This window comes from Chiloscyllium plagiosum, unplaced genomic scaffold, assembly GCF_037043375.1.
Source record: "Chiloscyllium plagiosum isolate Xiang-an unplaced genomic scaffold, Cpla_swu_hap1 HiC_scaffold_37, whole genome shotgun sequence".
Classification (NCBI taxonomy): domain Eukaryota; kingdom Metazoa; phylum Chordata; class Chondrichthyes; order Orectolobiformes; family Hemiscylliidae; genus Chiloscyllium; species Chiloscyllium plagiosum.
Window position 1 is genome coordinate 4,368,225 of NW_028270175.1, and position 26,438 is coordinate 4,394,662.

The 26,438-nt window shown below is 44.6% G+C and overlaps 2 protein-coding genes across 8 annotated transcripts in view; one reads left to right on the top strand and one right to left on the bottom strand.

The window, feature by feature from the left end:
* The window catches only part of LOC148139747 (uncharacterized), a 126,843-nt gene that overhangs the window by 22,740 nt on the left and 77,665 nt on the right, over positions 1-26,438 (top strand). The gene's annotated exons all lie outside the window — the stretch shown is intronic.
* Positions 1-26,438, bottom strand: part of LOC122540450 (tumor necrosis factor receptor superfamily member 5-like) — a 210,596-nt gene that overhangs the window by 10,524 nt on the left and 173,634 nt on the right. For all 5 annotated transcript variants that reach the window (XM_087980251.1, XM_087980247.1, XM_087980248.1 and 2 more), the window contains 4 exons: positions 16,744-16,846; positions 15,728-15,853; positions 13,100-13,246; positions 1,812-1,905 (listed from right to left, as the gene is read on the bottom strand). In XM_087980251.1, the coding sequence (XP_087836377.1) occupies positions 1,812-1,905; positions 13,100-13,246; positions 15,728-15,853; positions 16,744-16,846 (470 nt within the window). The remainder of the gene's footprint in view (positions 1-1,811; positions 1,906-13,099; positions 13,247-15,727; positions 15,854-16,743; positions 16,847-26,438) is intronic.

A 26,438-nucleotide genomic window follows, 5' to 3' on the forward strand; every position in this document is an offset into this window, starting at 1 on the left:
CCCACTACTCACTACTGCAGATTTTCTGTAGGACACTTAAAACTGGAGGGAAAAACCTATCTGGCTCACTAATGTCCTTTAGGGAAGGAAACTGGCCTACATGTGATTCCAGACTCTCAGCAATGTGGTTGACTCTTAACTGCTGTCTGGGATAATTAGGGATGGGCAAGAAATGCTGCCTGGTCAGCGACACTCTCATCCATTGAATTAATAAAAAGAAAAAATAATAGTTGTTTTAATGTCTCATCACGGGACTTGATTGGATTTCTGTAGACAGTTTTAGACACCAGTTTTAGACTGTTTTGATAAAGAACACACTTGAAAAAACGTCAATACAGGCACCTTTTTACCAACTGGTTAATTGGATGGGTCAATGGGCTGAGGAGTGGCAGATGGTGTTTAATTTAGTGAAACGTGAGGGGTCACATTTTGGTAAGCTAAATCAGGGCAGGACTACACCTCACGGTAGGGTCTTGGGGAGTATTGCTGAACAATAAGACCTTGGAGTACAGGTTCAGAGTTCTTGGAAAGTAGAGTCGCAGGTAGACAGGGTAGTGAAGGAGACGTTTGGTACACTTGCCTTTTTTGATCAATGCACTGAGTAGAGGCGTTGGGAGGTCATGCTGTGGTTGTACAGGACATTGCTTAGGCCACTTTTGGAATAGTGCATTCAATTCTGGTCTCCCTGCTATCGGTAAGATTAGGTTAAACTTGAAAGGGTGCAGATAAGATCGATAAGGATGTTCCCATGGTTGGAGAGAGAGGCTGAATAGGCTGGGGTCTATTTTCCCTGGAGCATCAGGGGGAGACCTTATAGAGATTTATAAAGCCATGAGGGGAATAGTCAAGGTCTTTTTCCCAGAGTAGGGGAGGGCATAGTTTCAAGTGAGAGGGACAAGATTTAAAAGGGATCTAAGGGGCAACATTTTCACGCAGAAGACACTAGTGTGTAGCAGACTCCTGCAAGTGTCACCAGTTATTTTCTGGAAAGAGCAGGAAGTGAAGGAATTCACAGGTGACTAACCTGGCCACATGGGAAATGTGTGGTCACCTGTTCCACTTGTAAGGAGGCCTTGTTGCAGGAAGAGACAGGTGTCAGCAATGACCTGCCTAGAAAATCTGAGCCTTCTGAAGCAGTGCTGTTCAGTCATGTTCAGAATGATGATCCTCTGCCGCTGTATCCTCTGTTAGGGATACAGCCTCCTACTGACTAGAGGTCTGCATTCATCCCACTGGTCCTGCTGTATGGCTACAAGCTGAAGAGAGAACAGCTGGAGTCCTCACATTGAATATGTTTCTGAGCTGCTGCTGTTATTGCTCATGCTGCTCAACAGAGGCCCAAGGTAGAGCTGTATCAGAACAAGTTCTTTGGGACAGCCCTGAGATTTATGTGAAGAAACACCTGTCCTGGATAAGCATTTAACAGCTTGTCAGCCTCTCAATTTCAATACCTCGTCAATCACTGTGGGCTCTCCACTTTGTCTTCCCAATAAGTTTCACACAGTGCAGGCATTTAATACCAGAATGGAGGAGAAATCTTCAATCAAATGATTTTTATTGAAATCAAAACACTGGCTGACTGACTTTTGCACATACTTTCAAACTGGCACTGATTAAATGCAGAGGTTGTTGAGTTCATGTTGAATTATCAACACTTCGACATTTTACTCACCTAAGCTGTAGAACTGACACCAGATTCCCCAGCCACCACACCCCTGTCAGTAAAAATTCTGCAATGTATTGTTGAAAATTATAGCCACCCTATTCCAATATTGCAATTTAAAAATTCTGAATTCTCTGGAGGTACTTACTGAGTCCATTCCACACATGGTTCAGTTGATGAATCATTGCTAGAATATCTTCCTTTGGGGCATGCCTCACATACAGTATCTTTGAACTGTGTGCCTGAAAAATAAGCGCATCATTATCAGTAGTGATCTTATATGTCAACAATATAGTTTATTCCTAAAAATTATATAAATACTCACAAAGGTTCAAAATCAGTTCTGTACAGTCTTTGCAGAGAAAACAAAACAATGTTGGAATTTTGAATTTTTCAGAGCATTTCTACATTTGCAATCAAAATTTTCTACTTATTCAGGAAACTATTTATGTTCATTTGAGGCACCAAGAGGGTCTGACAACTGAAAAGACCCTTGATATACTTTAGCACAAAGACTGTAGATAGTGGTCATTTCCCATCCCTCAACACATAGTCCTGGATCTTGGAATGTCCCAGTCTGCAACACTTAAGAGTCATAGAGATGTACAGCATGGAAACAGACCCTTCGGTCCAACTCGTCCATGTTGACCAGCAACGCAATCCAGTCCCATCTGCCAGCACCCAGCCCATATCCCTCCAAATCCTTCCTATTCATATATTGGAAATGTGTTGCTGGAAAAGCGCAGCAGGTCAGGCAGTATCCAGGGAACAGGAGAATCGATGTTTCGGGCATAAGCCCTTCTTCAGGAATGAGGAAAGTTTGTCCAGCAGGCTAAGATAAAAGGTAGGGAGGAGGGACTTGGGGGAGGGGCGTCGGAAATGTGATAGGTGGAAAGAGGTCAAGGTGAGAGTGATAGGTCAGACTGGGGTGGGGGCGGAGAGGTCGGGAAGAAGATCGCAGGTTAGGAAGGCGGTGCTGTAACTCAACATTTCAATTCCCCCTCCCACTCCACCAAGGATATGCAGGTCTTTGGACTCCTCCATCGTCAGACCACAGCAAAACGACGGTTGGAGGAAGAACGCCTCATCTTCCGCCTAGGAACCCTCCAACCACAAGGGATGAACTCGGATTTCACCAGTTTCCTCATTTCCCCTCCCCCCACCCTGTCTCAGTCAAATCCATCGAATTCAGCACCGCCTTCCTAACCTGCGATCTTCTTCCCGACCTCTCCGCCCCCACCCCAGTCTGACCTATCACTCTCACCTTGACCTCTATCCACCTATCACATTTCCGACGCCCCTCCCCCAAGTCCCTCCTCCCTACCTTTTATCTTAGCCTGCTGGACAAACTTTCCTCATTCCTGAAGAAGGGCTTATGCCCGAAACGTCGATTCTCCTGTTCCCTGGATGCTGCCTGATCTGCTGCGCTTTTCCAGCAACACATTTCCAGTTCTGATCTCCAGCATCTGCAGACCTTACTTTCTCCTTCCTATTCATATACCCAACCAGATGCTTTTTAAATGTTGCAAATGTACTAGCCTCCACCACTTCCTCTGGCAGCACATTTCATACACGTACCACCCTCTGAGTAAAAAAGTTGCCTCTTAGGTCTCTTTTATACCTTTCCCCTATCACCCTAAATCTATGCACTCTAGTTCTAGACTCCCCCACGCCAGGGAAAAGACTTTGTCTATCCATGCCCCTCATAATTTTGTAAACCTCTATAAGGACACCCCTCAGCCTCCGACGCTCCAGGGAAAACAGCCCCAGCCTGTTCAGCCTCTCCTTATAGCTCAAATCCTCCAATCCATGCAACATCCTTGTAAATCTTTTCTGAACCCTTTCAGGTTTCACAACATCTTTCTGATAGGAAGGAGACCAGAATTGCATGCAATATTCCAACAGTGGCCTAACCAATGTCCTGTACAGCTGCAACATGACCTCCCAACTCCTGCACTCAATACACTGACCAATAAAAGAAAGCATACCAAATGCCTTCTTCACTATCCTATCTACCTGCGACTCCACTTTCAAGGAGTTATGAACCTGCACGCCAAGGTCTCTTTGTTCAGCAACACTCCCCAGGACCTTACCATTAAGTGTAGAAGTCCTGCTAAGATTTGCTTTCCCAAAATGTAGCACCTTGCATTTATCGGAATTAAACTCCATCTGGTACTTCTCAACCCATTGGCCCATCTGATCAAGATCCTGTAGTAATCTGAGGTAACCTTCTTTGCTGTCCACTACACCTCCAATTTTGATGTCATCTGCAAACTTACTAGCTATACCTCTTCTGCTCACATCCAAATCATTTATATAAATGATGAAAAGTAGTGGACCCAGCACTGGTCCTTGTGGCACTCCACTGGTCACAGGCTTCCAGTCTGAAAAACAACCCTCCACGACAACCCTCTATCTTCTACCTTTCAGCTAGTTCTTTATCCAAATGGCTAGTTCTCCCTGTATTCCATGAGATCTAACCTTGCTCACCAGTCTCCCATGGGGAAGCTTGTCGAACGCCTTAATGAAGTCCATATAGATCACATCTACCGTTCTGCCCTCGTCAATCCTCTTTGTTATTTCTTCAAAAAACTCAACCAAGTTTGTGAGACATGATTTCCCATGTATAAAGCCATATTGACGATCCCTAATCAATCCTTGCCTTTCCAAATACTTGGTCATGGTCAACTCTTTACACTGGAATCCAACTCGTTTTGGGCAGACCAAGCAGCATATTTTGTTAAATTGATGGTCTTCCAAACATAGTTGATGTTTGTCTTGGTGTGTCCCAGGGAACAGACCGTTGAGCTCAGAATCCTGCGTCATGGAGCTGCTTAGGACGAATGCTGAATCTTTTTCCAGATTTTTTTTTACAAAGGCACATTCCAGGGGAAGTTGTGGGGCAGTCTCCTCACCAGCACAGCCGCTTTAAGGGCAGTATGTGGTGGCGCACAGAGACCAGACATGAATGAAAGCTCTGACAGACAGTCCCCTTCTCACCACTAGCCAAGCTATGTCCTGATACTTCTTGGAAAGTTCTAGTGAAGAGGCATTCTGCCAAATGACTTTCCTGCTGCATCTCAAGGACATTATGTGCTGACCGCTTCCTGATGGACTTGTGGTCAAAGGTGTTTCTCTTTACGAAATTTTTCCATGAAGGCTAGGTGATATGGAATGGTCCAACTACTTGTGACGTGTTCTGTAGCACTGACGCCAGATCCATCCTTCGTACACCGGGGACAGGTAGAACCTCAGTATAGTGACACTTGGTGTTTACATATGAAAGGTCCATGCACAGCTTGGTGCAGCCGCACACAAAGGCAGGCATCAGAATGAGGGCGGCATTAAGTGCACCCTTCACCTCCGACCTTATTCACAGCTTTGTACATGATGTCCTTGCAAACATGGTCCATGTCAGACCTCCCGATGCAGCGGATGATGGCTTGAGTGACTGCTAAAGCGTAGGTTCAGGGAATGGGCCAGATATGTGCCATATGCAGCAATACCAGTGGTACCTCACACCTGATGATCAGGTTTTATCCACAATGAAGCTTAAGCTCAATTTCGACCTCATCTTGGTAATATGCTCATCCCAAGTTTTTGCACACTCTGAACCATAATCCGAGCACTTACAGGTAATCGGTCCTGAAGGTGAAGGTGATAAAGGATCAGTCGGCCCCATTCCCAAAAAACATGGCTTTACTGTTGCCTCGATTTGCTTTATCTCCAAATGTCAGTTTGAACTGATTGCAGATGATCATGACCCTGCACACTAATACCGGATCTGAGCACAAAATAGCAATGTGATGCATTTACAGGGAGGTTTTGACCTGCAGGCCTCACTGCCTGGAACACTCACCCCTCTCAGGCTCACATCCTTCCTGATGCACTTGGCAAAAGACTCTATACAACACACAAACAAGGCAGGAGAGAGGGAGCAGTCCTGCCTGACTCCAGATCTGATCAGGAAGCTTTGATTCCATCCACTGATTGAGAGTGCTTTATTGTTGTTAGTGTAGAGACGTTAGATCCAAATTTGAATTCCCACCCCAAAGCCCACGTAGATATGCAATGTCCTTTCAAAGGCCTTCAACCTGCTCCAAGCTGATGGGACAGATGTCCACCTCTCTGTCCTGCATATAGGTGATTATATCCCAGGGGAACACAAGACTCTTAGAGACCTTTCTGTCCAGTACAGCACTTGGGGTGAATCACTAATCCCAGAGCAGACCTGACCTGGTTGGCGATGACCTTGGACAGAATTTTATAACCTGCATTCAGCAATGACATTGGTCGCCAAATCCCGATTTCCTCCTTTCCCCCAGTTTGATTTGTAGGTGAGGGTGATGAGACCTTTCCTCATGAATCCACAGATGCTACCTCCCAGAAACATAGTCGTACACCTCCAGCAGATCCTGGCCAATCAAGTCCCACAGAGCCGAATACAACTTGGCCACAAAGCTGTCACTTCCAGGAGCTTGACTCTTCAAAAAGGACTCAAGGCCTTTAGTCAACTCATTGAAGGATAATGGCTGATCCAGCTTCTCCCGCATGCTGCCATCTAAGACCTCCGTGGTTCAGGACAGAAATGACTGAGAGGCCATACTGCCTATTGGCTGCGTGTCATACAGTCTGGAATAAAATTATTTGCTGATCCTCAGGATATCAGACTGAGATGACATTATCCAGCCATCTTCTTCCTTCAGGCTGCTGATCTCAGAGCCCTCTCTGTGTACCTTCTGAAAGAAGAAATGCAAGCACATCTCATCCTTCTCCATTATGTGGACCCTGGACCAGAAGATTATTTTGGAGGCCTCGAAGGCAAACAGTGAGGCTTGTTGGCTCTTCATCTCCTGGAAATCCTCGCTGACACTAACCCCTATCAGGAGTAGACTCTATATGCTTTTCTGGAATTTTGACAATTTCACCCATCTCTCTCTCTCACCTCTGAACACCTTTGAAAAACCTCTTCTGTTCCCTTTGACTGCTTCCCACTAGTCCAATGGAGGCTCAAAGAAGAACTTCACAGTTCTCCAACTTTTGTAATCCTTGTGAGTTCCTCAATTTTTCTGGGGTCAAAAGTTTCACATTCAGCTTTCATGTTCCCTTAGTGGTCCACTGGTTGTCCTGCAGGTGACAGTCAGCCATCAGGAGCAGTGGTCAGAGAAAAGAAAATCAGCTTGACACTGGTGGATCTGACTGAGAATGTATGGGACAATAACAGGAAATCTATCCTGGAGCAGACAGACCCATCTGACCATGACCAAATGTGCCTGGACCACCCGATCTTGCAGGGTTACTGAAGACATTGTGCGGCTTAGCGCCTTAAACCGTTTCCATCAGGAATCTGGCCAACGTGTCCAGTTTGCTATCAGCCCTTCTGGATTGTCCAGCCGCATCAATGATGATGTCAGTACCAGATCATTGAGACTGAATTTGTTTTACTAAGGGCTGCTTCATCACAGCCCCTGTGGCTGTAATACAAAGCAAATGCAGGTCCATTCAACTCGTAGATAATTTTGCTCAAATTCATTCAGTACTTGGCCTAGCCACCTGAAAGAGCAGCCCATCATCACAGGCTGTTCTGAACAGCAAAATCTAGACTGTAGTTCCTGTTAAAAGTTTTATTTACTCTAGTTTATTCTCAATAATTTAATGACTTTTGCACGAAAATCACCCACATTTAAAGAATTGCAAAATGAACTAGATTTTTAGTTGACACTCACAGCAATGATTTAATCTGATTTGATTAGATTTATTGTCACACATACTTAAGTGGAGTGAAAAACCTTGCTTGCAAGCAATGCAGACAGGTCATAGTAAGCAAGGACATACAGGTCTTAGGGTAAGAAAAAAGACTTGGGTAGAGTAAGATTTACAGGTTACACCGCACAGGAAATGCGCTAGGCCAGATCAATGTCAACAAGTTCCTCCTCCGTGTCGAGAGGAACATTCCAGTTTATCTGGAATTTAGCCTGAAGATAGCATCATGAGGGAAGAGTGAGACGAGTGAACTGAAGTGAAACTTAGAAGAGCAGATGGACAGACTGATGCAGCAGTTGCAAGATCTTGAGACATGCAGGTGTGGTACAGGAACAGTCAGAACTTCTGTTTGGATTGTTTTTTGTTTTCTCTCCTGTCATCCCCTTCAACGTGTAAAATGTGTTGTTCACGAATGGTTTAACATCAGGTGGTGAAAAGTGTATTGGCAGCAACATGCATTTCTGTAATACCTTTAGCACGGTAAAACTTCTCTCTGACGGTTCACTGGAGTATAATTGGGCCATAAATAATCACTGAGTTGTAAAATTATTAAGTTACTATTAAAAATGGCAATTGGTCAAATCTCATTTTATTATTCAAAACTATTAGAAACTAATGTCTTTTTTAGTAACACTCGATTATATAGATACACTTCTTTATCCGACATTAAAGTGAGAAAACAGAGGTAGAGTACGGTGTAAGATGATGCAAAGACAGAAGGATTCTGGGATATTGTATCACGTTTAAAGCTACTGATTTGCAGCAAGTGGACAAGAGCTTGAAGACTGTTCATGGAAATCTGGGAGAGAACAGAGTGTGAATGTCTCACCCTATAATAAAATCATTGCAATACCAAGGACATACAACTTGGGAGCAGAAGTAGGCCATTCAACCCACCAAGTAAACTCTGACATTCAATAGGACTATGGCTGATCTGATAATCCTCAACTCCATTTTCCTACCTTTCCACATAACCTTCATTTTCCTTTACTGATTAAAAATCTGTCTATCTCAAACTTGAATTCACATAATGACCCAGTTTCAACGTTCTTTGTGGTAAAGAATTTGTTGAAATTCCTCATTTCTGTCTTAGAATGGTGATCCCTTATTTTGAGGTTATGCCCTCGAGAACCCCTACAGTGTGGAAACAGGCCATTTGGCCTACCAAGTCGACACCGATTCTCCAAAGAGTATCCCACCCAGACCCATTCCTCTACATTCATCCCCGACTAATGCACCTATCCTACACATCCCTGGACACTATGGGGCAACTTAGCACGGCCAATTCTTTGCACATCTTTGGACTGTGGGAGGAAACCCATGCAGACACAGGGAGTATGTGCAAATTCCACACAGACAGATGCCTGAGGTTGCAATTGAACTCGGATTGCTGTTGCTGTGAGGCAGCAGTGCTAACCACTGAGCCACCTTGCCGCCCAAACTCTGATCCTAAACTCTCACATAGGGGAAACAACCTTTCTGTATCTTACTTGATTTCTTCCCTAAATAGGTACAGTTAGCAACAGCCACATGAACTATTCCTGATTGGTCAATGAAAATGTCTTTATACACGAGACTGAAGACGATTTGGTGAGGAACAAGTTAATTGGATAACAGCCAGCATAAAGGATGCTGAGTTTGGTCTCTTGGCAGTGGAGTGACCCTTTCTCCGCCTCTGCCATATCTGCTCTCAGGAGGACCAGTTCCACCACAGAACACATCAGATAGCCTCCTTCTTTAGAGATTGCAATTTCCCTTCTCATGTGGTTGAAGATGCCCTCCAACACATCTCATCCCGCACCTCCGCCCTCACACCCCACCCCTCAAACCCTAAAAAGGACAGAACCCCCACCAACCTTTGCATTAACCGCATCATCCGCCGACATTTCTGCCACCTCCAAATAGACCCACCACCAGAGATATATTTCCCTCCTCATCCCTTTCCGCAAAGCGGATTCCCTCCGTGACTACCTACTCAGGTTCACGCCCCCCTAACAAACCACCCTCTTGTCCTGGCACCCTTCCCTGCCACCGTAGGAATTGCAAAACCTGCGCCCACACCTCCTTCCTCACCACCATCCAAGGCCCTAAAGGAGCCTTCAACATCCATCAAAGTTTCACCTGCACATCCACTAATGTCATTTATTTTAGCCGTTGCTCCCAATGCGGTCTCCTCTACATTGGGGAGACTGGACGCCTTCTCGCAGAACGCTTCAGGGAACATCTCCAGGATACCCGCACCAATCAACTCCACTGCCCTGTGGCCCAACATTTCAACTCCCCCTTCCACTCTGCCGAGGACATGCAGGTCCTGGGCCCCCTCCAGCGCCGCTCCCGCACCACCCAATACCTGGAGGAAGGACGCCTCATCTTCCGCCTTGGAACACTTCAACCCCAGGGCATCAATGTGGACTTGACCAGTTCCTCATTTCCCCTCCCCCACCTTACCCCAGTTCCAACCTTCCAGATCAACACTGGCCTCATGACCAGTCCTACCTGCCAATGTGCCTTCCCACCTATCTGCTCCACCCTCCCCTCTGACCTATCACCTCCATCCCCACCCCCATTCACCTACTGTACTCTTTGCAACCATCTTCCCAGTCCCCCCCCCCCCCACCCCGCCCCATTTACTCTCCACCCTGGAGGCTTCCTGCCTCTATTCCTGATGAAGGGCTTTTGCCCGAAACGTTGATGTTCCTGCTCCTCGGATGCTGCCTGACCTGCTGTGCTTTTCCAGCACCACTCTGATCTAAACTCTGGTTTCCAGCACCTGCAGTCCTCATTTTTGCCTAGTGGAGTGACAGACCATCAGGAACCAAACAAGAGAAAAAAACAAAGGAGAAAAAGGGTCTCAAAGACCAAATGCTGTAAGAGAAACCATTTGAAACATTTGAAACAGATCATATTCCTGTACCAATCACTACCTGGGTTAGTTGACATAGTCTATCTGAGAATTTAATAAATTTGTCCAGACCTTGTCTAAATACATTTTGCTGCAAATTAAGTTCATACGTTAAAGGGGTACATCCCCACCATTCCCTTTAAATCTGACACTCTATTGCAGCAGATTGGTGTGGTGTGAATGCTTTTTGAGAGAAGGTCAGAATCTTGAATTCCTAAGTCCCACTACCATGTACCTTGAGAAGGACGATCCTTTGGGGAGGTGGAGGACTAGAAGGATATAACCTATCGGAAAAATGTTGTGAAACTTGAAAGGAATCAGCAAATATTTACAAGGATGTTGCCAGGGTTGGAGGATTAAAGCTATAGGGAGAAGTTGAACAGGCTGGGGCTGTTTTCCCTGGAGTGTTAGAGGTTGAGGGGTGACCTTACAGAGGTTTATAAAATCATGAGGGGAATGGATAAGATAAACAGACAAAGTTTTTTCCCTGGGGAAAGTCCAGAACGAAAGGACATAGGTTTAGGGTGAGGGTGGGAAAGATATAAAAGAGACCTAAGGGACAACTTTTTCCACACAGAAGGTTGTACATGTATGGAATGAGCTGCCAGAGGAAGTGGTGGAGACTAGTACAGTTGCAACATTTAAAAGGCATCTGGATGGATAGGAAGGGTTTGGAGGGATATGGGCTGGGTGCTGGCAGTTGGGACTAGATTGGGCTGGGATATCTGGCCGGCATGGACGAGTTGGACCGAAGGGTCTGTTTCCATGCTGTGCATCTCTATGACTCTAAGAGAGGCATATCATGTCCGTGCAAAAAAAAAAAAGGGTGCTCTCACAGTCACTCATTGTCTTGGTGCAATCGCTGCGTTTAATTTTCTTTAATGAGTGATAGATTACATCTTGCACTAAGGGATGGCTGTGTATATGGTTACTAAATAAGTAACATGGTCCAATTACCTTGTTTACTTCAAATAGCTTTGTGTGGTGTTTGCTTGTAGTTTGCCGTCCAGACTGAGAGAAAAGGACTGTATTCATCCTGTTTTTATTACTGGATGAAACTGAATCAGGCTAAGTGAAATTCAGTGTCTGCCACCAATGGTGAGGCACAGGGAGACGGAGTTGAAACATTGTTAGGTGTCAGAAGGTAGTTGAAGAGGTAGGAAAGTGAAAAACCAAGCAATAATTTATATATATATATAGTAACTTATTGTTACGTGCATTTATGAAAATATAGTGAAATGTGTATAAATTGCCAATATCCAATACCATTTCAATTACATTCATTATAAAAAGAAAATGATTGAGACAGTTATTTTTTTGTTCCATCCACAACATTTTTGTTTTTTGAAGTGGCTATGGGTCACAGCTGACCCAGCAAGGGGGAAGTATCAATGTTTTAAATTGGATACATTAGTTAACAGGGAACGAGTGTAGTTCAGGGAGCAGAGATGATAGGACAATGTCATGGATAGGAGTCCGGGAATGCAGATTTTGGGCAAAATAGAGTTTTGGCTAGTAAAAGGCAAGAAATTAATTTAACAAAGGGAGCCTAAATCAATGCAGCCCAATAATAAGTGAAAAATATTCTGCAGATAAATTACCACATCTGAAGAAAGGCCCAAGTGACCACATTTGCCTTTTTATGTGGCTGAGGGTTTGGTGAGGAAACAGAAGCTGGGGATGTTTCTGGATGCTAATTCTGACCTGGAATGCTGAGGGGGAAGCCTCCATAAATTGGCATTAAGACTAGAAACCTATCTAATTAAGACAAACTGAAGCATTGTGACTGATAGCAGGTAGTCCAGGTTTGAGAATCTGCCAATGAGATGTCCTCTTGGCCACATTTAAAACAACAAATAGCAAACAGAAATTGGGGCTATCTACAGGATGGCTTGTGACAGTACCCCCTGCACAGACAGGATGTGAGAGACAGTAGGTCTGGAGTGCTTGTTCATTGGTCTACTGCTAAGTGCTCACCTCCAGAAAAGTGGTCAGTCTCCATTTCTACCTGACACTGGGATTGACTGGAAAATTCCAGGTGGCTCCATTAGTTACCTTTGACAAGACTCTTAATGAATCCAATTGCTGAGCACTGGTGCAGCAGATGGCCTTCCTGAGTCCTGAACCTGTATCGGCTGTAATGATTGAAGTTAAGAACAAGAAGCTGGAACATTAATTCGCCTCAGTTTTTGGGCCAAATCCACCTCCATTCCTGGTGGTGTCGGCAGCAAATCTGGTTGCCTCAATTAGATAAATCTGATAAGCTGCAGCACGGTGTCCAAGGGCAGCTTCCCTTTCATGTTAAATTCAATTTGGTTTGTTTCAAGTGAATCTTTAGGGTCAAGTATTTGGAAAGTGGCCTTAGTGCTTCATTGACAGTGCTCTGCTGCTATTACAGTGCTGAATTTAGACAAAATTAGTGAACAATCAAGTACAGGACAGCATGGTGGCTCAGTGGTTAGCATTGCTGCCTCACAGCACCAGTGACCCGGGTTTGATTCCTGCCTTGGGTAACTGTCTGTGTGGAGTTTGAACATTGTCCCCATGTTTCCATGGGTTTCCTCGCAAAATCCAAAGATGAATTGGCCATGCTAAATAGCTCATAGTGTTAGGTGCATTAGTCAGGGGTAAATGTAGGGGTCTAGGTGGATTACTCTTCAGAGGGTTGGGCCGAATGGCCTGTTTCTATACAGTAGGGAATCTAATCTATGTTATCATTCCAGTTCAAGACATTATTTACATAATGGGGCCAAGGAAATCTAACACCATACCTTTTTCTTTAACTCCTTCACCTGGAGGGCAGTTTTTGTGCTTGAATGCCATCGGACAGTTTCTCTCTCTGCAGTAATACCCATTTTTGGGCTTACATTCTGTATTCCGTATATAGATGCAAGGGTGTTTAACTTCAAGCTCCAATTCTATAAACAAAAAACATCAATGAACTACAAGTAAAATAAAAATGAAATACTTCCCATTTTATCTTAAGAGGGAAGCAAGAGATAAAAAATAGCAAAATAACAGAAGGTTTTATTTTAAAATTAGAATCTGGAGGATTAACTTTAACCTTTGGGCCTCCAACCAATGAAGGTCACCAGTAAACTGTCCAATTCAGTGAATTCAAGATGGCTGTGATTTGGTGGCTATAGACCTCTTGAGAATTGGGCCAGCAAGCTGAGTGTGCATTGTGAGAGTGTGTGGTTGGTGGGGGTAGAGAATCAGTGACTCAGGACAGCAACATCTCCACCCAATTCTTCAATTGACAGTAATAGCTCTATTTGTCTTTAAGTTTTATTTTCATGTTTCTGTGTTTCATTTTCCTTTCATTTTTCTCACGGTAATCTTCTGAGTGGCTGTTTTATGGTTCATATTGTTTAGGTGATATTCCAAATGTTTTTCTCGATTTATTTTTTTTAAATCTTGCATTCTGAATGGTTTCACTTTCTCCTCCAGTGGAAGAGTAAATAGAGAATGGGAAATATCATGAAGTTCATCTGTTGAAGTGCTTAACTACTTTCATTTTTTGTTGGCATTTCATTCGTACAAAAATTATTGAAAATAATTATGAAAATAGTCATGTAGAAACTTAGGAAAAACTAACAAAAATATCATTCATCCCTTGAGCTTTGAGTTGATAAACATTACGTGTTTCTGCAGATTACTTATTCCTATTTGCTCCATTCTGTTTGACAGCCTTCCTTTTCTAAAGCCCATTGAATACAGACTTGAAATTTTCAATTGACCCAGAATCTACAGATTCTTAGATGTAGTTCCATATTTCCACTGTACTGTATGTGGAAAAAATGCTCCCTGATTTCATCTAAATTAGCTCAGTTCTCATTCTAAAACTAATGCCTCTTGTCCAGGGACCCCTTCACAGTTTCTCTGCACTAACTATATTAAATCCCTTTTCATTTTTTAAAGACCTTGGTCAGTTCAGCCCTCGGATACTAAGCCCAAATTAATATAAAATTTACGCAGGTAACGTGCGCAAATCCTTTTAATTTCTCTCATAATTCTGGTGCGTTTATGCTGCACTCTGAACATGGCCAATGTCCACATTAACAATCTCAATCATTAGCTCTAACTTCCCCTCTCCACAGATTGATGTTCCCTGACCTGATGGATGATTCCAGCATTTATATTTCATCTTAAATACGAAGACAGTTGTATTTTCATTCCCAATAACCCAACAATTAAATGCCGAGGTGGTCTATATTATGTTGAACTAGCTAGTCTCAGTGTCTAAATATTGTAAAAAAGTCTCAAGCAGAAGGCTCAGCCATGGCTCCCATTTTTCTATTACATTCAGTGACAAAATAAATTAACTTAGCCATCGCGATCAATACCTCAGCAGATCGCCTCATGTATAAATAATGATCATTTAAGTGAGGAGCAGGAGAGCTACTGGGAGCAGTCAAGCTCAGATCTGAATTCTTGGGGAAAGGAAGCAACACCAGAAAGTTCTTTCTTTCACAGGAATTGTGATATATGACATTTAATACATGACATTTAATCTATCACATCTAACTCCAAAAACAATCAAATTAAAGCAAAATCATCCAGATGCTGGAGATTTGAAAGAAACACAAAATGTTGATTAAAAAGTCACAATAGACTTGAAATGTTAATGTTTCTCTTTCTAGAGATGTTGCCAGACTGGCTGGGTTTCTCCAGCATTGTTTGTGTTCATTGATTCCAGAATAAAACGTTGAGAGAAAATTTCAGCTTAGAATTGAAGTTGAATTGCACAATTTCACCATTAATGCAGTGACACAATCATGAATCTGAAGCTCACCAAAAAGGTGCACAAATATTGCTTGCGAAATACTGTGGGGAGAAAAATCAGCTCATAGCAACACGTTGCGATCTAATGTAAGTTCACCATGAACAGAGAGCACAGTTGGATTGTGCCAGTTGCACTGCCCGTTTGGAAATAATATGTAATATCCTTTAGAGTGCTATGTAAATCAGCTTTTCCCCCTTCATTTTAAATAGCTAGTGCATTAAACAAATACTTTGAATAATCATGTTTTGCTAAAACTAGAGAATTTCTAACAACTGTTTAATTACTATTCCTGATAAAGTATCCAGCATAGGCCATACTACCACTGGAGTTCCTTTGTCAATCATTACGACATGACGTCATCATGGTCTCAAATGCACTTTCCTGTCCATTCCCCATACTCTGAATGCCTAGGTTATAGTCCAACAAGTTTATTCAGATGTACTAGCTTTCACAGCTCTGCTCCTTCATCAGGTAGCTGTTGAGCAAGATCATAAACATAGAATTCATAGCAAAAAACTATGTTTAAAAATTAATCAGTATATCCGTATCTTCAATAACTGGGCTGCCTCAGCTCCACGATGATCTGTTTAAAATGAATAAGTCTGATAGTTACCTGGGTCACAAGGTTTACATTTGAAGCATTTGTCTAACCCATTAGGATATTCCATAAATTCTCCGGCTGGACATGACTTGCATGTTGTACCAAATAATTCAGTGCAATGTTTTAGTACAATGGAGCCTGCAATTAAAAAAGTCAGTTGTGAAATTACAAAGTTTACGGTATTGCCACGAATATGTTAACAGACAGGATTTGCTGCAAAAAGATTTGAAAACCTAAGTGAAGTGGTAATGAGAACTTATTATTTTTATGCAGAATAAAATACGATAATAGAAGTTCAGAAAGATTAGGCAATCTATAGTATAATTGAGGAGCTTTATGTGTAAGCATGCAAAAAGCTCAGATACTTCCCATGAGTTACCATTAATGCACCAGGAAAAATTAAATTGTTGCATTCAGGAATAAGTGAATTTTTATTCGTGTGGTCAGTATTGATTATTAACAACCACTACGGCACCAAAAAAAAATTTGAATGTGAATTTCATTCCTTCTGAAGTTGGTAGCGTTGAAAAGAGTTTTTTTTTAAAACTATCTTTCATCTCTTTCAATTAATCACACCTGTCTTTCTTAGTCTTTATTTTGCTCTACAAAGGATTTTGACCCATTTTTTCTTTTCTCCTTTCACAAGGCAAGCAGTAGGATAATCGTAATATCACTAGACTAGTAATCCAGAACACCAGACCAATACTCTAGGGACATGGGTTCAAATCCCACCATGGCAAGTGGTGAAATGTGAATCTTACATAAAACAACATCTGGAATATAGAGCTAGCCTAATTATGACCATTTATCAATTGGCATCAAACCTATCTTGTTTACGAATGCCCTTTTTAGAGAAGGCAATCTGCATCCTTACATGTGATGCCAGTTCCACAGCAATGTGATGTTCATATCCCATGAACAAGTTTTTTTTTAAATTAAAGTTCCTAGTTAAATGCTGCAGGGTTGAAGTAAAGCTCTATAGTAGACAGTGATGGTGATGACAATTTAAAACAGGGACTAACACATACCTGGTGAACACATGGAGCAGCAGTGACCTCCATGTTCATACTTGCTTACATCACAAGAGATCACAAGGTGTGGTTGAAACATCAGTAAGATGATGAACAAAATCTACAATTAAATAAATGAACTTCACTTACATGATTGTATTTTACTTTTAAGTTCTATTTTCCCATTCTACAATAAGCAAAAGATGTATTAAAATAGATTTGTGTTGTAAGTTAATGTGTTTCACAAGAACTTAACATAAACAAAATATAACACTGAGCCATGAAAGGAGACAATAGGGGATAACCAAATGCTTGGTCAAAAAGGTAGGAGCACCACAAGGGAGGAATAGGTGCTCCTGAACTAGTGGAGAACCATAAGGAGGGGATGCCAGAGCTTTGCTCCATCACTGATGGATTAGCCTCCTTTTCAACAAGGTACCGGTCTTCCTTCAGTAAAGTGGTCAATTCTGGGCTTTGGCATTCTCCACCCATCAAAGCTGATTATTATGGGAAGAAAACATTGTCCTGCTGAATTTTGTAACAGAATCTCATGTTTATTTCAAAATTATAATTATGGGAATCTTCATTTAGTTCAAACAATTCTGAAACAAAGCAAATTGCTTTCAAATATTATAGTGCTGAAATGAGGTGCTTGGAAGAAAAGCCTGATGGATGTTGCAGCATCTGCATGTGAACAAAATATTTGAAAAATTTAAGTATAAGGTAACAATCGCTTTGTTCAGGATTGAAAAAGCATTTCTCATCAACTGAAGAAGCTTTTTTGTAAACAAAAGTACCAGACAGCAAGTATTTGGATGGGTACATGAATAGGAAGGGTTTGGAGGGATATGGGCTGGGTGCTGGCAGGTGGGACTAGGTTGGGTTGGGATATCTGGTCGGCATGGATGGGTTGGACCGAAGGGTCTGTTTCTGTGCTATACATCTCTATGACTCTGTGGCTCCACTGTTACAACATTTTAAAAATATGCTTTGTAATGTAGAATTTGTGGAGGTAAAAACAAGTATAAGCTCAAGTGTCGCACTAAAAGGACAAAAGAAAAAATTACTGGACGGTCTTTTACCAAGAAGTGGAGAATCATATGGATTTTTGTTTGTGAAAAATACATTTTTATTCAAAGTTTGTGCGAAGATTTGTAGCTCGGGTGCTCGTTGTTGTGGTTCTGTTCGCCGAGCTGGAAGTTTTTGTTGCAAACGTTTTATCCCCTGGCTAGGTGACATCATCAGTGCTTGGGAGCCTCCTGCGAAGCGTTTCTTTGATGTTTCCTCCGGTGTTTATAGTGGTCTGTCCCTGCCGCTTCCGGTTGTCAGTTTCAGCTGTCCGCTGTAGGGGTTGGTATATTGGGTCCAGGTCGATGTGTTTGTTGACAATATACCAACCAATATACCAACCACTACAGCGGACAGCTGAAACTGACAACCGGAAGCGGCAGGGACAGACCACTATAAACACCGGAGGAAACATCAAAGAAGCGCTTCGCAGGAGGCTCCCAAGCACTGATGATGTCACCTAGCCAGGGGACGAAACGTTTGCAACAAAAACTTCCAGCTCGGCGAACAGAACCACAACATACATTTTTATGTTTGGTTAAAAGTTTCATTTTGCAGGTGAGAAGGCAATTACTGTTAAATTTGAATCACTTTATTTGAATGTTTTATGTCAAAACTCAGCTATGAATTACAAAAGTGCATTTTATCTAAATTGAATAATTCTAGGTTGAGAAATTGGCTGGCTGAGAAAAACAAAAAGTTGAGCAATTCAATGGTTGCTGATTTGTAATTGATATTTTTGAAAGAAATATCAAGTACTTTGATTTTTATAGAGTTATAGACATGTACAGCATGGAAAGAGACCCTTTGGTCCAACTCATCCATGCCGACCAGATATCCCAACCCAATCTAGTCCCACCTGCCAGCACCCGGCCCACATCCCTCCAAACCCTTCCTATTCATATACCCATCCAGATGCCTTTTCAATGTTGCAATTGCACCAGCCTCCACCACTTCCTCTGGCAGCTCATTCCATACACATACCACTCTGTGTGTGAAAAAGTTGCCCTTTTGGCCTCTTTTATTTCTTTCCCCTCTCACCCTAAACCTATACCCTCTAGTTCTGGACTCCCCTAGCCCAGGGAAAAGGCCTTGTTTATTTACCCTATCCATGCCCCTCATGATTTTATAAACCTCTATAAGGTCACACCTCAGCCTCCGACGCTCCAGGGAAAACAGCCCTAGTCTACTCAACCTCTCCCTATAGCTCAAATCCTCCAACCATGACAACATCCTTGTAAATCTTTTCTGAACCCTTTCCATTTTCACAATATCCTTCCAATAAGGAGACCAGAACTGCACACAATACTCCAAAAGTGGCTTAACCAATGTTCTGTACAGCCGCAATATGACCACCCAACTCTTGGACTCAATACTCTGACCAATAAAGGAAAGCATACCAAATGCTTTCTTCACTATCCTATCTACCTGCGATTCCACTTTCAAGGAGCTATGAACCTGCACTCCAGCAACACTCCCTAGGACCTTACCATGAAGCGTATAAGTCCTGCTAAGGTTTGCTTTCCCAAAATGCAGCACCTCGCATTTATCTAAATTAAAGTCCACCTGCCACTTCTCAGCCTATTGGCCCATCTGATCAAGATCCCATTGTAATTGGAGGTAACCTTCTTCACTGTTCACTACACCTCCAATTTTGGTGTCATCTGCAAACTTACTAACTGTACCTTTTAAGCTCACATCCAAACCATTTATGTCGATGTTGAAAAGTAGTGGATCCTTGTGACACTCCACTGGTCACAGGCCTCCAATCTGATAAACAACCCTCCACCACCACCATCTGTCTTCTACCTTTCAGCCAGTTCTGTTTCCAAATGGCTAGTTCTCCCTGTATTCCGTGAGATCTAACCTTGCTAACCAGTTTCCCATGGGGAACCTTGTCAAACATCTTACTGAAGTCCATACAGATCACATCTACTGCTCTGCCCTCATCAATCCTCTTTGTTACTTCTTCAAAAAAACTCAATCAAGTTTGTGAGACATGATTTCCCACGCACAAAGCCATGTTGACTATCCCAACTTAGTCCTTGCCCTTCCAAATACATGTACATCCTGTCCCTCAGGATTCCCTCCAACAACTTGCCCACCACCGAGGTCAGGCTCACTGGTCTTTCATGCCCTGGCTTGTCCTTACCACCCTTCTTAAACAGTGGCACCACGTTAGCCAACCTCCAGTCTTCCAGCAACTCACCTGTGACTATGGCTGATACAAATATCTTAGCAAGAGGCCCAGCAATCACTTCTCTAGCTTTCCACAGAGTTCTAGGGTACACCTGGGGATTTATCCATCTTTATGCGTTTCAAAACACCCACCACTTCCTCCTCTGTAGTATGGACATTTTTCAAGATGTCACCATCTATTTCCCCAACATTCTATGACTTCCTTGTCCTTTTCCACAGTAAACACTGATGCAAAGTACTCATTTAGTATCTCCCGCGGCTCTACACAAAGGCTGCCTTGCTGATCTTTGAGGGGCCCTATTCTCTCCCTAGTTCCCCTTAATCCTTAATGTATTTGTAAAAACCCTGTGGATTCTCCTTAACCCTATTTGCCAAAGCTATCTCATGTCCTCTTTTTGGCCTCCTGACTTCCCTCTTAATTATACTCCTACTGCCTTCATACTCTAAGGATTCACTCGATCTATACTGTCTATACCTAACATAAGCTTCCTTCTTTTTCTTAACCAAAACGTCAATTTCTTTTGTCATCCAGCATTCCCCATACCTACCAGCCTTTTCTTTCACTCTAACAGGAATATACTTTCTCTGGATTCTCGTTATCTCATTTCTGAAGGTTTCCCATTTTCCAACCGTCTCTTTACGTGCAAACATCTGCCCCCAATCAGCTTTTGAAAGTTTGTGCTTAATACTGTCAAAATTGGCCTTTCTCCAATTTAGAACTTCAACTTTTAGATCTGGTCTATCCTTTTCCATCACTATTTTAAATCGAGTAGAATTATGGTTGCTGGCCCCAAAGTACTCCCCCACTGACACCTCAGTCACCTGCCCTGCCTTATTTCCCAAGAGTAGGTCAAGTTTTGCACCTTCTCTAGTAGGTATATCCACATACTGAATCAGAAAATTTTCTTGCACACACTTAACAAATTCCTCTCCACCTTAATCTGTAACACTATGGCAGTCCCAGTCTATGTTTGGCAAGTTAAAATCCTCTACCATAATCATCCTATTATTCTTACAGATAACTGAGATCTCCTTACAAACTTGTTTCTCAATTTCCCTCTGACTATTAGGGGTCTATAATACAATCCCAAAAAGATGATCATCCCTTTCTTATTTCTCATTTCCATCCAAATAACTTTCCTGGATGTATTTCCAGGAATATCCTCCCTCAGTACAGCTGTAATACTATCCCTTATCAAAAACACCACTCCCCCTCCTCTCTTGCCTCCCCTTCTGTCCTTCCTGTAGCATTTGTATCCTGGAATATTAAGCTGCCAGTCCTGCCCATCCCTGAGCCATGTCTCTGTAATTGCCATGATACCCCAGTCCCATGTTCCTAACCATGTCCTGAGTTCATCTGTCTTCCCAGTTAGGCCCCTTGCATTGAAATAAATGCAGTTTAATTTATCAGTCCTACCTTGTTCTCTGCTTTGTCCCTGCCTGCCCTGACTGTTTGACTCACTTCTTTTCTCAACTATACCAGTCTCAGATTGATCTCTTTCCTCACTATCTACCTGGCTCCCACCACAACATCTGCCCCCCCTCCCCCCCCCCCCCATACAGAACCTTACAAGGTTAAATCCTCCTGAGCAGCTCTAGCAAATTACCCTGCCAGTATATTAGTCCCCTTCCAATTTAGATGCAATCCATCCTTCTTGTACAGGTCATGTCTACCCCAAAAGAGATTCCAATGATCCAAAAATGTGAATCCTTCTCCCATACATCAGCTTCTCAGCCATGCATTCATCTGCTCGGTCTTCTGATTCCTGCCCTCACTAGCTCGTAGCAGTGGGAGTACTCCAGATATTAATACTCTCGGGGAGCTCCTTTTTAAATTCTTGCTTGACTCTCTATAATCTCCCTTCAGAATTTCAACCTTTTCCCTTCCTATGTCGTTGGTTCCAATGTGTACAATGACCTCTTGCTGGCCCCTCTCCCTCTTGAGAACATTCTGCACCCTCTCGGAGACATCCTTGATCCTGGCACCAGGGAAGCAACACACCATTCCGATTTTTCGCTACTGGCCACAGAAACATCTGTCTGCACCTCTGACTCAAGAAAGTCTCCCAACACAATCAACCTCTTAGAACCCAATGTACCCATTGTTGTATTGGAGCCAGTCTCAAAAACCGAAACTTGGCTGTTCGTGCTACATTCCCCAGAGAATCCATCATCCCCTTCATTTCCCAAAACAGCAGACTTGTTTGAAATGGGGACAGCCACAGAAGACTCCTGCACTACCTGCCTACCTCTCCTACCTTTCCTGGAGTTAACCCATCTTCCTGAATGTATCTGTGGCTTTTCTTCCTTCCTATAACTGCCATCCATCACACCCCCTAGCTCTTGTAAATTCCTCATTGCCTCTAACTGTCGCTCCAACCGTTCCATTCAATCTGATACGATTCGCAACCAACGGCACTTATTGCAGACATAATCCTCAGTAACATGTAAACTCTCCTTAAACTCCCATATCAGACAAGTAGAGCATATCATTCCACTAACTGCCATTTTTGCTTCTTCCATTCTGCAGAAAATAGCACCCTCTTCTTCCTCTACAAAATACTGCTCCAGGATAACTTAGTACTATGGCTTATATTTTTAAGTTTAATCAAGGGACATATCTCAATAAAACATATAATCAAGAAAGAGCCCACTCTATTCACCATTGCAGACTTACAGCAAGGCCCCAAAGCCAGGCTTAAAACTATTCACTTACCTGTCTCTGCGCTGTGACCTCTCCCAAACAGGTTCCTCCAAGATTAGTTATGAATTCACTGTTTGTTAATTTTCCTAGACACACTCCGATGTCCAGCGACACATGAATTCAACAGCAAAGGCAGTAACTGCGCAGATTCACTGCTGTGTCAGTTAGCAGTGTGGGTTTCTTTCATAGAGATGTACAGCATGGAAACAGACACTTCGGTCCAACCCATCCATGCCGACCAGATATCCCAACCCAATCTAGTCCACATGCCAGCACCCGGCCCACATCCCTCCAAACTCTTCCTATTCATATACCCATCCAAATGCCTCTTAAATGTTGCAATTGTACCAGCCTCCACCACATCCTCTGGCAGCTCATTCCATACACGTACCCCCCTCTGCGTGAAAAAGTTGCCCCTTAGGTCTCTTTTATTTCTTTCCCCTCTCACCCTAAACCTATGCCCGCTAGGTCTAGGACTCCCCGACCCCAGGGAAAAGACTTTGTCTATTTATCCTATCCATGCCCCTCATAATTTTGTAAACCTCTATAAGGTCACCCCTCAGCCTCCGATGCTCCAGGGAAAACAGCCCCAGCCTGTTCAGCCTCTCCCTGTAGCTCAGATCCTCCAACCGTGACAACATCCTTGTAAATCTTTTCTGAACCCTTTCAAGTTTCACAACATCTTTCCGACAGGAAGGAGACCAGAATTGCACGCAATATTCCAACAGTGGCCTAACCAATGTCCTACCACAACATAACCTCTCAACTCCTGTACTCAATATTCTGTCCAATAAAGGAAAGCATACCAAACGCCTTCTTCACTATCCTAAGTGCGACTCCACTTTCAAGGAGCTATGAACCTGCACTTCAAGGTCTCTTTGTTCAGCAACACTCCCTAGGACCTTGCCATTAAGTGTATAAGTCCTGCTAAGATTTGCTTTCCCAAAATGCAGCACCTCACATTTATCTGAATTAAACTCCATCTGCCACTTCTCAGCCCATTGGCCCATCTGGTCCAGATCCTGTTGTAATCTGAGGTAACCCTCTTCGCTGTCCACTACATCTCTCTCTCTCTCGCTCTTCTGCACTGACCTCACCATGTGGTGTCTGCAGATGCTGGAGATCACAGTCAAGAGTGTGTTGCTGGAAAAGCACAGCAGGTCAGGCAGCATCCAAGGAGCAGGAGAATCAACGTTCCTGATGAAGGGCTCCTCCTGAAACATTGACTCTCCTGCTCCTCAGATGTGGCCTGACTTGCTGTGCTTTTCCAGCAACACACTCTCGACTCGCCATGTGGTGCCTCTGTCTGTTCCTCTCCCTTTGAAAAGTGCCGTTGTTTTGACTATTTTTTTCTTCAATGTTCCAAAACAATGCAACAGCATATAAAACAGTAATCGCTGCTTCTGGAATTCGAGGAAATCACCTCCAATACCTAAAATACCTCAAAAAAGGAGCAGCCTGTTCCAGCCAAAAAGTTTTCCCACCCTCCATCTTGGATTCCCAGAATGACTGGCATATTTTCCTCACTATGTACATGCATGTGTGTGGCTAACTAATCAGATAGGGAGTGACAGAGCTTGTAGCATACTACAGAGGAAACCGAACAAGATGGGCGGGTACTAATACATTTGGATAACCGATTATTTGGTTAATTGATTCAATGCCTTTCCTCTGGGGCTTGGAGTTTTCTGTTAAGTCTGTTCCCCGGTCAGGAAATGCACAGCACACCACATGTGAGCCCAGCCTCCCCCGTGCCAACCCCATCCAACACTGCACCATGCCCGCACCCTCAACCCCATGCAACACCACCCCCACTTCCCAACCACACAACCCCCCCGCACACTCTCCCCAACCCCGTCTTCCCTCCCCACCCCGTCCGCTCCCCCCACCCACACCCCACAGTCCAACACCACCCCCACGCCCAACCCACACAACCCCGTCCTACACCACCCCCACACCCAACCCCCACAGCCCCGTCCAACACCACCCTCACACCAAACCCCCACAACACGGTCCAACACTGCCCCCACGCCCAACCTCCACAACCCTGTCCAATGCCATCCCCACACCCACTCCCCACAACTCCATCCAACACCACCCCCACACCCACCCCAGAACCCCTTCCAACACCACCACCACCACGCCCAACCCCCACAACCCTGTCTAACACCGCCCCGCACCCAACCCCCACAACCCTGTCCAACCCCCCCTCCAACACCCACACAACCCTGTCCAACACCAATCCCACACCCACACCCCCCACCCCCCACAACCCTGTCAAACGGCGTCACCACACCCACTCTCCACAACTCTGTCCAAAACCCACCCCCCAGAATCCTTCCCAACATCGCCCCCATGCCCAACCCTCACAACCACGTCCAATACCGCCCTCACACCCACCCTCCACAACCCTATCCAACACCATTCCCACACCCACCCCCCACAACCCTATCCAACACCATTCCCACCCCCACCCCCCACAACCCTGTCCAACACCGCCCCCACACCCAACCCCACAAACCCGTCCAACACCGCCCCCACACCCACAACCCTGACCAACATCGCCCCCCATGGGCAATCCTCACAACCACGTCCATCACCATCCCCACACCCACTCTATACAACCCTGTCTTACACCGCCCCCACACCCACTCTCCACAACCCTGTCCAACACCGCCCCCACACCCACCCTCCACAACCCTGTCCAACACCGCCCCCACACACACAACCCTGACCAACATCGCCCCCCATGGGCAATCCTCACAACCACGTCCATCACCATCCCCACACCCACTCTATACAACCCTGTCTTACACCGCCCCCACACCCACTCTCCACAACCTGTCCAATACCGCCCTCACCCACCCCACAACCCTGACCATCATGGCTCCCATGGGCAACCCTCACAACCACATCCATCACCATCCCCACACCCACTCTCCACACAACTGGCAACACCGCACCCACACCCACTCTCCACAACCCTGTCCAACACCGCACCCACACCCACACCCACTCCCCATACATCACCGCCCCCACACCCACCTCTCACAACCCTGAACAACATCGCCCCCGCACCCACTCACCACAACCCTGTCCAACACTGCCCCCGCACCCACTCCCCACAACCCTGACCAACATCGCCCCCCATGGGCAATCCTCACAACCACGTCCATCACCATCCCCACACCCACTCTATACAAGCCTGTCTAACACCGTCCCCACACCCACTCCCCACAACCCTGTCCAACACCGCCCCCACACTCACTCTCCACAACCCTGTCCAATACCGCCCTCACCCACCCCCACAACCCTGACCATCATGGCTCCCATGGGCAACCCTCACAACCACATCCATCACCATCCCCACACCCACTCTCCACACAACTGGCAACACCGCACCCACACCCACCCCCCACAACCCTGTCCAACACCGCACCCACACCCACTCTCCACAGCCCTGTCCAACACCGCCCCCAACCCCACACGCACTCCCCATACATCACCGCCCCCACACCCACCTCTCACAACCCTGAACAACATCGCCCCCGCACCCACTCCCCACAACCCTGTCCAACACCGCCCCCGCACCCACTCCCCACAACCCTGTCCAACACCGCCCCCGCACCCACTCCCCACAACCCTGTCCAACACCGCCCCCGCACCCACTCCCCACACCCCTGTCCAACACCGCCCCCGCACCCACTCCCCACACCCCTGTCCAACACCGCCCCCGCACCCA